We start from the raw sequence: 13,555 nt of genomic DNA on the forward strand, positions 1-13,555 counted from the left end.
GATAGATAGATAGATAGATAGATAATATAGATAGATATGGGATAGATAGATAGATAGATAGATAGATAGATAGATAGATAGATAGATGATAGATAGATAGATAATAGATAGAAGATAGATAGATAGATAGATAGATAGATAGATAGATAGATGATAGATAGATAGATAGATAGATATGGGACAGATAGATAATTGATAGATAGATAAATAGATAATAGATAGATAGATAGATAGATAGATAGATAGATAGATAGATAGATAGATAGATAGATAGATGATAGATAGATGATAGTAGATAGATAGATAGATAGATAGATAGATAGATAGATAGATAGATAGATAGATAGATAGATAGATAGATAGATAGATCATATTCTTGTGTATTCCTGGTTTCTTGGTGGTTTGTGTTTGGGGTGTTTTGAGGTGAATGTACAGGGAGGGGGTTATGTAGGATAATGTCCCCCACCCTCCCCTCTATAATCAGGACATGTGACAAGTGTCTTCCTCGGAAGGTTGTTTGCAGGATGTAAATCAGCCCCCAAAAGCTGTTTGTCCAAATCGAAGAAACAGAGAAATTAATCAGCCGCACTATCCATCATCAGGGCTGTAATAAAGGACGAGACACCTGATATGATGAAGGAGCTGCGGTCGTTTTAATTAACTTTGTGCTGTGGTGTAATGATGACAGTGGTCAATAAGGCCGCTCCTATCACACACGGATCCGCGGCCCTGATTAAAAACCTCCTGCCTTATTACATCTGAAATTCAAATGACGCGGGAGTCATCAGCAGGCAGGACGGACAGGAGACGGAGAGGGGACGGGAGGTGACGGAGGGGACGGGGGGCAGGGGGGGCACGGGAGGGGACGGGGGGCACGGGAGGGTTCCGGGTGCCAGTCACTGACAGCGCCTCTCCTGACAGCCCTGGCTCGGGGGGCGGAATACGACAAATCATATGTTGGCTGATACAAACGAAAGAAGCTTTACCTGATCGGTAACATAAGGAAACCACTGACAAATGGAAAAATAAAGAAATAACAAACATTTTAGCAAGTAAAATGATAAATTATGATGTAACAATATGTAGCATACAGAGTAATTGTTATTGTGTGTCTATACCTATATATCACATATCATGTCTATGCTTATATATTATACATAATTGTCAGGGCGATTGTATGTATATACATGAGATGTCTGCGTCCTCAGAAGTGTAGAAATACTCTAGAAATATTCACATATGCATGGCCAATATATATGGTATATCTGTGCTTATATCTGCATCTTGTGTGCAAGGGTATTATATATACTTGTACATAAATATTTGCTTATATATCTAACTATATATCTGTCTGTCTGTGTATATATATATATATATATATATATATATATATATATATATATATATATATACACACACACGATCTTACAGATTCACCCATCCATAGTTTATCGGTTAACCTGTTGCCTGCCGTGGTGTCCTAGCAGGCACATGCCGCCCCCGGGGCAGTGTAAGGGTTAAGCCCCCCATTAAACAAGTGTGCATTAGCTCCTGGAAATGAATATCATTACAGGACCAGGGGAAAGCAATGAAGTTAATTCTTTTTTATTTGTTAAACGCAGTCCCCTCCTCGTCCCGCCCGATCCTCCCTCTGGGCCGGGCCGTGCCGCCTTCTCAACAGGCTGAAATCATTCACAGGAGCCGGAGATAAACACCGGGGCCATCACATCATAGTGTACGGTGTGTGATCGATAGATGTCAGGGGTCCCGCCACATGGACACCCCCAGCCCGCACAGAACAACACTAACAACACAGTGGGGGCAGAGAGATCACCGGTACAGTGATGGTGGGCACAGAGCCCAGAACATGGGGGGAGGCAGGAGGGAAAACCATAACTACATGGATGGATGATAGACAGATAGATAAAGAGAGATAGATAGATAGATAGATAGATAGATAGATAGATAGATAGATAGATAGATAGATAGATAGATAGATAATAGATAGATAGATAATAGATAGATAGATAGATAATAGATAGATAGATAGATAGATAGATAGATAATAGATAGATAATAGATAGCTAGATGGATAGATAGATAGATATGGGATAGATGATAGATAGATAGATAGATAATAGATAGATAGATAGATAGATAGATAGATAGATAGATAGATAGATAGATAGATAGATAGATAATAGATAGATATGGGATAGATAATAGATAGATAGATAGATAGATAGATAGATAATAGATAGATAATAGATAGCTAGATGGATAGATAGATAGATATGGGATAGATGATAGATAGATAGATAGATAATACATAGATAGATAGATAGATAGATAGATAGATAGATAGATAGATAATAGATAGATATGGGATAGATAATAGATAGATAGATAGATAGATAGATAGATAGATAGATAGATAGATAGGATAGATAATAGATAGATAGATAGATAGATAGATAGATAGATAGATAGATAATAGATAGCTAGATGGATAGATAGATAGATAGATAGATAGATAGATATGGGATAGATGATAGATAGATAATAGATAGATAATAGATAGATAGATAGATAGATAGATAGATAGATAGATAGATATGGGATAGATAATAGATAGCTAGATGGATAGATAGATAGATAGATAGATAGATAGATAGATAGATAGATAGATAATAGATAGATATGGGATAGATAATAGATAGATAGATCGATAGATAGATAGATAGATAGATAGATAGATAATAGATAGATAATAGATAGATAGATAGATAGGATAGATAATAGATAGATAATAGATAGATAGATAGATAGATAGATAGATAGATAGATAATAGATAGATAATAGATAGCTAGATGGATAGATAGATAGATAGATAGATAGATAGATAGATATGGGATAGATGATAGATAGATAGATAATAGATAGATAGATAGATAGATAGATAGATAGATAGATAGATAATAGATAGATATGGGATAGATAATAGATAGATAGATAGGATAGATAATAGATAGATTGATCGATCGATCGATCGATCGATCGATAGATAGATAGATAATAGATAGATAATAGATAGATAGATAGATAGATAGATAGATAGATAGATAGATAGATATGGGATAGATAGATAGATAGATAGATAGATAGATAGATAGATAATAGATAGATATGGGATAGATAATAGATAGATAGATCGATAGATAGATAGATAGATAGATAGATAATAGATAGATAATAGATATTGATGATTATATAGATATATTGAAAGATGATGATGATGATGATGATTAATAATAATAATATAGATCTTCTATTAGATACTATATAAAAATTCACTCTCTGGAAATTACTAAATAAAATGTCCTGAGCATGAAATATTCCTGGTAAGACATCAAGGGAATCCACAGTAAAGTGAGCAATTAATGTCAGGAAAGAAACCCCGAATAAAAAGAAAAACAAGACTGGAAAACAGGAGAGTAGCAGCTAAAGAGGAAAAGTGAGAAGAAGACGCTTCGCAGTGAACTTGTGCGGGGGGCGTCCTGGCAGAGGAGCGGCCGGTGCAGCCCGGGGGGCACAGACAGCGGGGCGCTGGAGAGCTGATTGTGTGAGCCCGAGCTCCCCCTGGCGGCAGAGTGAGGCGCGGCAGGGGCTGTGCTCGGGGTCTGCCTGACCTGAGCCGGGCGGACGCGCTTCTGATTGGCTGGCGGGGGCTCAGCGGTACTTCAAAGCCACAGAAGAGCTACAATAGTGCGGGGATGGGCGGACCTGATCACTGGATCGCACACCTCTAAAAAAAGCCAGCTCTGATATCTACGTATAAAACGGATCCTCTGAGGAGGGCGCTGCTGGGATGGCCACGTCTCTGCTGGGGGTGAGTGCTGCCATTACTGCTTGTCTTTATTAACAGCGCAGGTCCGGCCCGGGGCCAGCAGCACTCCTCCATTGACTCCTGCAGTGTGAGGGAGTGGAGAGTGAGAGAAGAGGAAGGACACAGAGGGGGCAGAGTCAGTGGCGGGCAGCACCAGCACCTGGCAGCAGCACCGGCACCGGCGGCGGCTCGGTACATGACGGCACCCGTCAGCCTCTCCTCCACAGGTAGGTGCTGAGGCTTTGGACCACCCGTGGCCTCCGAGCGGGCGATGCCCACGATTCTTTCTCTCCTGTTTGAAATCTTCGGACTTTGGAAAGTTTTAAAAGAAACAAACAACTGTTGAGTGGGGTCACCCGAGAGCCGTGGGGTCACCCGAGAGCCGTGGGGTCACCCGAGAGCCGTGGGGTCACCCGAGAGCCGTGGGGTCACCCGAGAGCCGTGGGGTCACCCGAGAGCCGTGGGGTCACCCGAGAGCCGTGGGGGTCCCGTGTGTGCCCAGGAAGGACGGACCCCCATCACACAGTATTATCGCCGCTTCTCTCTCAGCTGACTGCTCCAAAGGTGTCAGGAAAGTTCACTGCAGGTCTCAAAGCCGCTAATTTAATAATTTAGAAAAGTTTAATATGCAGGAAAAATATGTCATTTTTTATAATAAGTAATGAAATAACAATTTTAGATAGAGTGATCTTTCCACAGATATACCGGTATATACTCGTTATCATGACGCTATAAACCAATTATTGGTGATATAACTGCATCCAGCGAAATGCCAGGATCGATCACAATGATACATTTAATCTAAATATTTAAAATTATTATTATAATACATCAGTGAAGTATTATGTCACACAGACACACACACATACATATATATATATTTTTTTCTATATATCATATATATGAAATAATAATAAAAATAATAGTTACCCACATACATATGTACAATGTTTTTATACATACCATTTTTATACAATATATTGATGACGATTTTTACTTTTGCATACATACAGTTAATGAAGGATGTTACTTTTTATATGGTTCTGTACACAAACAAATACTACACGCTTAGCAATGGTTCTGAGTCCATTAGTATAAATTGTGGAGGTACAGCCAATTTATTATATCTCTTAAATACCTATCTATTTATGGGTGTAACTATCTGTCCATTTCCATCTTTCCATTTTTCTTCTATTTTCGGTTTTTCACATGTAGCAGAGCTATGTTACTAAGATCACAAATTTTGGAAATATAGTTGATTTGGAAAATCGAGCTTTCCTTTCTTTTTCTTTCTTTCTTTCTTTCTTTCTTTCTTTCTTTCTTTCTTTCTTTCTTTCTTTCTTTCTTTCTTTCTCTCTTATCTATATTCCATATATTCTATCTATCTATCTATTATCTATCTTTCTATCTATCTATCTATTATCTATCTATTATCTATCTTTCTATCTATTATCTATCGTTCTATCTATTTATCTATCTATCATAGCTGTTTTTTCTGTACTAGTGACCACAGGGATGTAATACATACATACGAAAGTCCATGGTGTAATATATTGTTGAATACATACAGTGATGACACAACTTTATCCTTGATGTGTATGAGGCAGCAGAGTTATTATATGATTATAATTACCCAATGTATGTGATATATGCGGATTGGCTATGTGGAGAAGAATGATTAGTCATATGCAGAATATGAGGCAGTTGTGAGTGATACTTTATAGAGTTATATGAATATATATATATATATATATATATATATATATATATATATATATATATATATATCGTTATTGGCAATGTTTGTACAAACAATGTCGATAATACTAGATCTGTAAACATGTTGTGTAATTGTAAATATTTACATTATATGGATCTTGATATACTTGTGGTTATGATAAAACTTTGGAAATAGAAAGCTGCTGTTCTTATCCAGAGTTACATAACGCACCTGTAGCAGTGACAGAACTTTATATGTCTGATGTATGAATTATTAGTGTTATATTATACAGGATACCATACACCTATAGCAATGACACAACTTTCTAAGTACTGATGTATTAATTTGCAGTGTTTTTACACCTGTAGCGATATATGGAATTAGCAGTGTTATTATAGTGTCATATCCTTCTATAGTAATGATTGGACTCTGTATGTCTGGTGTATGAATTATTAGTGTAGGATATTGTACACCTGTAGCAATGACACAGAGTTATAGCATGGTGTATACATTTGCTGTGATTTTATACAGGGTTACACACTACACACCTGTAGCAATGGCAGAACTTTATATGTCTGGTGTATGAAGTGCAGGATACTGTACACCTGTAGCAATAAAACAACCCTATATGTCTGATAAATGACTTAGCAGTGTTATTATACAGTGACCTATCCTTGTATAATAGTGATGGTCTCTATAGGGTGAGAGGTTGTGGTGTTGTTATACAGGGACAGATCCTTGTATAATAGTGATGGTCTCTATAGGGTGAGAGGTTGTAGTGTTGTTATACAGGGACAGATCCTTGTATAATAGTGATGGGCTCTGTAGGGTGAGAGGTTGTGGTGATATACAGTGACCTATCCTTGTATAATAGTGATGGTCTCTATAGGGTGAGAGGTTGTGGTGTTGTTATACAGGGACAGATCCTTGTATAATAGTGATGGGCTCTGTAGGGTGAGAGGTTGTGGTGTTGTTATACAGGGACAGATCCTTGTATAATAGTGATGGGCTCTGTAGGGTGAGAGGTTGTGGTGATATACAGGGACATATCCTTGTATAGTAGTGGTGGGCTCTGTAGGGTGAGAGGTTGTGGTGATATACAGGGACATATCCTTGTATAGTAGTGATGGGCTCTGTAGGGTGAGAGGTTGTGGTGTTGTTATACAGGGACAGATCCTTGTATAGTAGTGATGGGCTCTGTAGGGTGAGAGGTTGTGGTGATATACAGGGACATATCCTTGTATAATAGTGATGGGCTCTGTAGGGTGAGAGGTTGTGGTGTTGTTATACAGGGACATATCCTTGTATAATAGTGATGGGCTCTGTAGGGTGAGAGGTTGTGGTGTTGTTATACAGGGACCTATCTTTGTATAGTAGTGATGGGCTCTGTAGGGTGAGAGGTTGTGGTGATATACAGGGACAGATCCTTGTATAATAGTGATGGTCTCTGTAGGGTGAGAGATTGTGGTGTTGTTATACAGGGACCTATCCTTGTATATTAGTGATGGGCTCTGGAGGGTGAAGGATTGTAGTGTTGTTATACAGGGACAGATCCTTGTATAATAGTGATGGGCTCTGTAGGGTGAGAGGTTGTGGTGTTGTTATACAGGGACAGATCCTTGTATAATAGTGATGGTCTCTGTAGGGTGAGAGATTGTGGTGTTGTTATACAGGGACCTATCCTTGTATATTAGTGATGGGCTCTGGAGGGTGAAGGATTGTAGTGTTGTTATACAGGGACAGATCCTTGTATAATAGTGATGGGCTCTGTAGGGTGAGAGGTTGTGGTGTTGTTATACAGGGACCTATCCTTGTATAGTAGTGATGGGCTCTGTAGGGTGAGAGGTTGTAGTGTTGTTATACATGGACAGATCCTTGTATAGTAGTGATGGGCTCTGGAGGGTGAGGGATTGTAGTGTTGTTATACAGGGACAGATCCTTGTATAGTAGTGATGGGCTCTGTAGGGTGAGAGGTTGTAGTGTTGTTATACAGGGACAGATCCTTGTATAGTAGTGATGGGCTCTGTAGGGTGAGAGGTTGTGGTGTTGTTATACAGGGACAGATCCTTGTATAGTAGTGATGGGCTCTGTAGGGTGAGAGGTTGTGGTGTTGTTATACAGGGACAGATCCTTGTATAGTAGTGATGGGCTCTGTAGGGTGAGAGGTTGTGGTGTTGTTATACAGGGACAGATTCTTGTATAGTAGTGGTGGGCTCTGTAGGGTGAGAGGTTGTGGTGTTGTTATACAGGGACAGATCCTTGTATAGTAGTGATGGGCTCTGTAGGGTGAGAGGTTGTGGTGTTGTTATACAGGGACAGATCCTTGTATAGTAGTGATGGGCTCTGTAGGGTGAGAGGTTGTGGTGTTGTTATACAGGGACAGATTCTTGTATAGTAGTGGTGGGCTCTGTAGGGTGAGAGGTTGTGGTGTTGTTATACAGGGACAGATTCTTGTATAGTAGTGGTGGGCTCTGTAGGGTGAGAGGTTGTGGTGTTGTTATACAGGGACAGATTCTTGTATAGTAGTGATGGGCTCTGTAGGGTGAGAGGTTGTAGTGTTGATATACAGGGACAGATCCTTGTATAGTAGTGATGGGCTCTGTAGGGTGAGAGGTTGTGGTGTTGTTATACAGGGACAGATTCTTGTATAGTAGTGATGGGCTCTGTAGGGTGAGAGGTTGTGGTGTTGATATACAGGGACAGATCCTTGTATAGTAGTGATGGGCTCTGTAGGGTGAGAGGTTGTGGTGTTGTTATACAGGGACAGATCCTTGTATAGTAGTGATGGGCTCTGTAGGGTGAGAGGTTGTAGTGTTGTTATACAGGGACAGATCCTTGTATAGTAGTGATGGGCTCTGGAGGGTGAGGGATTGTAGTGTTGTTATACAGGGACAGATCCTTGTATAGTAGTGATGGGCTCTGTAGGGTGAGAGGTTGTAGTGTTGATATACAGGGACAGGTCCTTGTATAGTAGTGATGGGCTCTGTAGGGTGAGAGGTTGTGGTGTTGTTATACAGGGACAGATCCTTGTATAGTAGTGATGGGCTCTGTAGGGTGAGAGGTTGTAGTGTTGATATACAGGGACAGGTCCTTGTATAGTAGTGATGGGCTCTGTAGGGTGAGAGGTTGTAGTGTTGTTATACAGGGACAGATCCTTGTATAGTAGTGATGGGCTCTGTAGGGTGAGAGGTTGTGGTGTTGTTATACAGGGACAGATCCTTGTATAGTAGTGATGGGCTCTGTAGGGTGAGAGGTTGTGGTGTTGTTATACAGGGACAGGTCCTTGTATAGTAGTGATGGGCTCTGTAGGGTGAGAGGTTGTGGTGTTGTTATACAGGGACAGATCCTTGTATAGTAGTGATGGGCTCTGTAGGGTGAGAGGTTGTGGTGTTGTTATACAGGGACAGATTCTTGTATAGTAGTGGTGGGCTCTGTAGGGTGAGAGGTTGTGGTGTTGTTATACAGGGGGCCTACAATACTCCTGCAGTACTAATGACACAAGTCTCCAGTGCAGAACATGGCCATCTAGTGATGATCTGATAGCTGCACTTTCAGTCCTGTTCTTCTGTTGCACCTGACACCAGTGACACTTGCAGTCCTGTTCTTCCGTTACTCGGTGCTCCCGTGGTCTGAGGTGACATCACTGACGTTGTTTCCCGGTCTTTGTCTTGTGTCCCCGCAGGAAGAGCCGCGCTTCGGATCTACACCCCTGGCCATGCTTGCAGCCACCTGTAACAAGATCGGCAGCCCCAGCCCGTCCCCGTCGTCCCTGTCGGACAGCCCCGGCTCGTTCGGGAAGGGATTCCACCCGTGGAAGCGCTCCTCGTCCTCCTCCTCCGGGAGCTGCACCCTGGGCTCCAGTTCCCTGTCCGGTTTCGGGGTCGGCGGCTCCTCCAGAGGCGGCTCCTCTTCCTCCAGTGCAGCGGCGGCGGCGGCGGCAGCGGCGGCGGCAGCGGCTGCCTTGGTGTCGGACTCCTTCAGTTGCGGAGTTTCTCCGGGCTCCAGCGCCTTCTCCCTCACGTCCTCCGGAGGTGGCGGAGGTGGAGGCGGGAACTGTCCGGTGTCAGCCGCCTCTCCTTTTGCTAACGAGTACTCTGTGTTCCCGGTCAGTGGAGGATCCCAGGAGGCGGCAGCGGCGGCGGCGGCAGCGGCGGCTGCAGCGTCCCACCACCACCAGCCGGTCTTCCTGTCCAAAGTGCACGCGTCCGTGGACGGCCTGCAGAGCATCTACCCCCGGGTGGGGATGGCGCACCCCTACGAGTCCTGGTTCAAGCCCTCGCACACCGGGGACGTGAGCGCCGCAGCTGCCGGGGGTGCCTCCAGCTGGTGGGAGGTAGGAGCGGGCTGGATAGACGTGCAGAGCCCCGGGGCCGGGACAGCGCTGCACCCCGGCTCCCTGCAGAGCTCCCTGCACTCCCCCCTGGGCGGATACGGCTCCGACTACACCGCCGCCGGCTTCGGACACTTTACTACTGGAGGGGGCGGAGGAGCCGGGACTGGGGGCACTGGAGGAGCTGGAAATGGGGGCGCTGGGGGGACACCTGGAGGCCACCTCCTGAGCCCAGCCGGGCAGCACCTGATGGACGGATTTAAGCCGGTGCTGGGCCCTGGGAGTTACCCTGACCCGTCCTCCTCGCCACTCTCTGCCAGCGCCATGCTGGCGCCCACCGGCCCACTGGGGGGCTCCCCGCGCTCCTCAGCCCGCCGCTACTCTGGACGAGCCACCTGTGACTGCCCGAACTGCCAGGAAGCGGAGCGGCTGGGACCCGCGGGGGCGAGTCTGCGGAGGAAGGGGCTGCACAGCTGCCACATTCCCGGCTGCGGCAAAGTCTACGGCAAAACGTCCCATCTGAAGGCGCACCTGCGCTGGCACACTGGCGAGCGGCCCTTTGTCTGCAACTGGCTCTTCTGCGGCAAAAGGTTCACCCGCTCGGACGAGCTGCAGCGCCACCTGCGCACCCACACGGGGGAGAAGCGCTTCGCCTGCCCCGTGTGCAACAAGCGCTTCATGCGCAGCGACCACCTGAGCAAACACGTGAAGACGCACAGCGTGGGGGCAGGCGCGGGCACTGGAGGGGCAGGCAGTGGGGGCAAGAAGGGCAGCGACACCGACAGCGAGCACAGTCCCTCTGCCAGTCCGCCCTGTCACTCACCAGAGTTGTTACACAGCACGGAAAGGAACGGCTTGGAGTGAGCTATGGACACTGCTGTAATGTGAAGACCCCCTATACACCCACCTGTGCTTACTGGACATAAGAATGACCACAACTGGAGCCCCCTCTGGTCCTGATGACCCCCATACTATTGGCATTAATAAACCTGGAACCAACCCCCCTCCCCCATACTTATACAACTTTGGAGCTGAGAGGGGGCATCAGAGGGAGCCCCCCAAATTACTGTACCCTCCAGTAAACTATTGCCAGAACTGAACTGTATGGCGAAGTAATATCTTACAAACCAGCCTGGAAGTTACATCAGGACCAATGGACAGCACTGGCCTCACCATAATGTCCCCCAGGGGAACACAGCACCCAGAGACTGGTGCACGCTGCTGTCTGTAGGGCTCTCAGTTATCAGCCAACAGGTAATCCTAATATATTCACTGGACTCTGCTAGTTTGTGGCTTTATACTTCTAGGCAGATACCTGTTTGCAGTGGACATTTCTAACAACTCTACACAAAAAAAGGCCAACATTTTGTAATATAATGATTAATGTAAAGGGTTAACACGTCTATTGATAGGGCAAAGCCATGACCTGAAGATTATATGGATACTTAGAAATGTTCTCATTAATATCATTCTATGTCTATATACATCTATTTTACCACCCAAGCCCCCCTTTCCCCCACTAAGCAATTTACTGCCCACCCTACTTGGCCAAAGGCTCAAAGTCTAAATATATAATATATAAACTGTCCCTAGCACTGGATCCACTGGCTTTAGACTTAACGATTTGGTCGTCGAATATTGTGCTACTAAACCGATCAGATGAGATCAATCGAAAGCCCGACAATTGAGAATAATCTTATATTTGTGGATCGGTAACCCAATTGATCGGATTAATGTAGTAACGATCTCCTGCATAAGGAAGTCTACATCAATCCAGGTTCATTGGGGGAGAATCGTTCTTTCCAGGGCCAGCCCCACTGACACATAGTGGCCATCAGCCCCACCGACACATAGTGGCCATCAGCCCCACCGACACATAGTGGCCATCAGGCGGTTTGTATAGTATTTTTCTTGTATATTCATTACAGTAAATATATATAGGAGTACAGATGAGTTTCTTTGTTGCAGGTGACTGCAGTCTTTTTTTTAATTAATATAATTCTAATTATTTTGTTCCTTGAAGTTGCACTTTGAGGGGCTAGTTTTGCTTGACTATGACTTTAGATAGGTATAAACTTGTATGTCACCCGTGGTGAATGAGCTGTCAGTGAGGACTGTCCTGGGTTTTATTCACCAGTGGGTGAGGCACACACTCATGTATTAAATAAATGTGTCTTTGGCCTGTGTATTTCCTGCTTCAATCACGATCACCCCAGACCTTTGTCCATACAAGTGCTGACTGACACTACAGCTAGAGTTTGCAGCCGCTGCAGACTGTTACTCCTTGTTGTAATGTTCAAATTATTTGAATATTTCACATTGAAATGGAAAAAAAAAACTTTCACTGAGACGTTTTAGATTGCATTATAAATGCATGAGATGTAATTGGTTTTATTTGTAATATTTTAAATAATGGTATTAATAAACTCTGAAAAAAATGATCGAAATTGTCTTTGTTATTCTATTGCGTTGATATTTACTATATTTTTTTCTCAATGTGCTGTGGACATTGCTTTTTTTTACATGAAGATGAATTAATAGTGTAGAGTAGTCACGAACTTTACTTAATTTATTAGTTGAATTTGATTAACATTTTTGTTGTTATTATTATTGCTACAATTACTAATGATAATATAATAATAATCTCTTTATGATATAATATTCTTACATTATAGGTTTTCCTAGTGCAAATAACATAATCTCATGCATGTTAATTTCCACCGTTGTCTACTTTATTATTATTGTTATTATTATTGTAAATTTTCATAGCACAATTTATTCCATGGCGCTTTACATGTGAAAAGGGGGCAAACTTGGTTTAATGTCAATTGTTTAGATTATTTTATATAAGAAATCAAGTAATGTTTAATTTTTTATTATAATAATATATTATGATGGGTATTATTATTATTATTATTATTATTATTTTACAATTCTTAAATTACTTTACATTATGCTGCTAGTACAATTAAAATTACCCATACTTGATATTATTTATATTATTAATATTATTATTATTATTCATACATCTTTCAGCCAATTTTTTTTTTTTTACATAAAAAGCTAGTATAAATGTATAAGATAATGCATAATAACAATTACTATTATAACTGATCTCTGCATTATAGGTGCAGGATTGTATATAGGGCTGATGATAAATAGCTTTCAGTTCGGGCTTAGCAGGTGACTAATGGTCATTGTATCCTGACAATATCAAACATGGAAAGCTGTTAATGACTGTAGACGAGAGCCATTCAGTGCTATATCTAGAGATGATGGTTGGGGCAAGATTTCATCTTTTTTTCACATTCTAAGGGGAATCTCTACTGAAAGCTACAGGCATGAGATAAGAATCCTGTAGTGTAATGTCCAGAAGTCATTATTATTACCTCCAGTGGCCACGCTGTCATTTAGGGGCAATTACACTCAGCCAAGGGCAATTTATGTAAAGGGCCAGGAAGTTAAGATGAAACAGTGGCTTTACATTCCTGAAGGGTAATAAATTGAGTTTGTGTTATATTAACCTCTTTGTGGCTGGTTCATCACAGTTTCGGGAAGTTTTTCCACCCACACTAACATTTCTTCCACTAAACTGCTATTATTACTACAACCATGCTA

The 13,555-nt window shown here is 42.5% G+C and overlaps 1 protein-coding gene across 2 annotated transcripts; it reads left to right on the forward strand.

Moving 5' to 3' along the window:
- The first annotated feature begins 3,799 nt into the window (after positions 1-3,799).
- On the forward strand, positions 3,800-12,378 carry SP8 (Sp8 transcription factor). 2 transcript variants are annotated; one of them, XM_069729809.1, is made up of 2 exons: positions 3,800-3,890; positions 9,290-12,378. In XM_069729809.1, the coding sequence occupies exons 1-2, from the start codon at positions 3,870-3,872 to the stop codon at positions 10,799-10,801; spliced, it is 1,533 nt and encodes a 510-aa protein (XP_069585910.1). In that variant the 5' UTR covers positions 3,800-3,869; the 3' UTR covers positions 10,802-12,378. The 2 variants fall into 2 exon arrangements, with proteins under 2 accessions (XP_069585910.1, XP_069585911.1); XM_069729810.1 differs by lacking the exon at positions 3,800-3,890 and adding an exon at positions 4,014-4,114.
- Positions 12,379-13,555: the final 1,177 nt, after the last annotated feature.

This window comes from Ranitomeya imitator, chromosome 6, assembly GCF_032444005.1.
Source record: "Ranitomeya imitator isolate aRanImi1 chromosome 6, aRanImi1.pri, whole genome shotgun sequence".
NCBI lineage: Eukaryota > Metazoa > Chordata > Amphibia > Anura > Dendrobatidae > Ranitomeya > Ranitomeya imitator.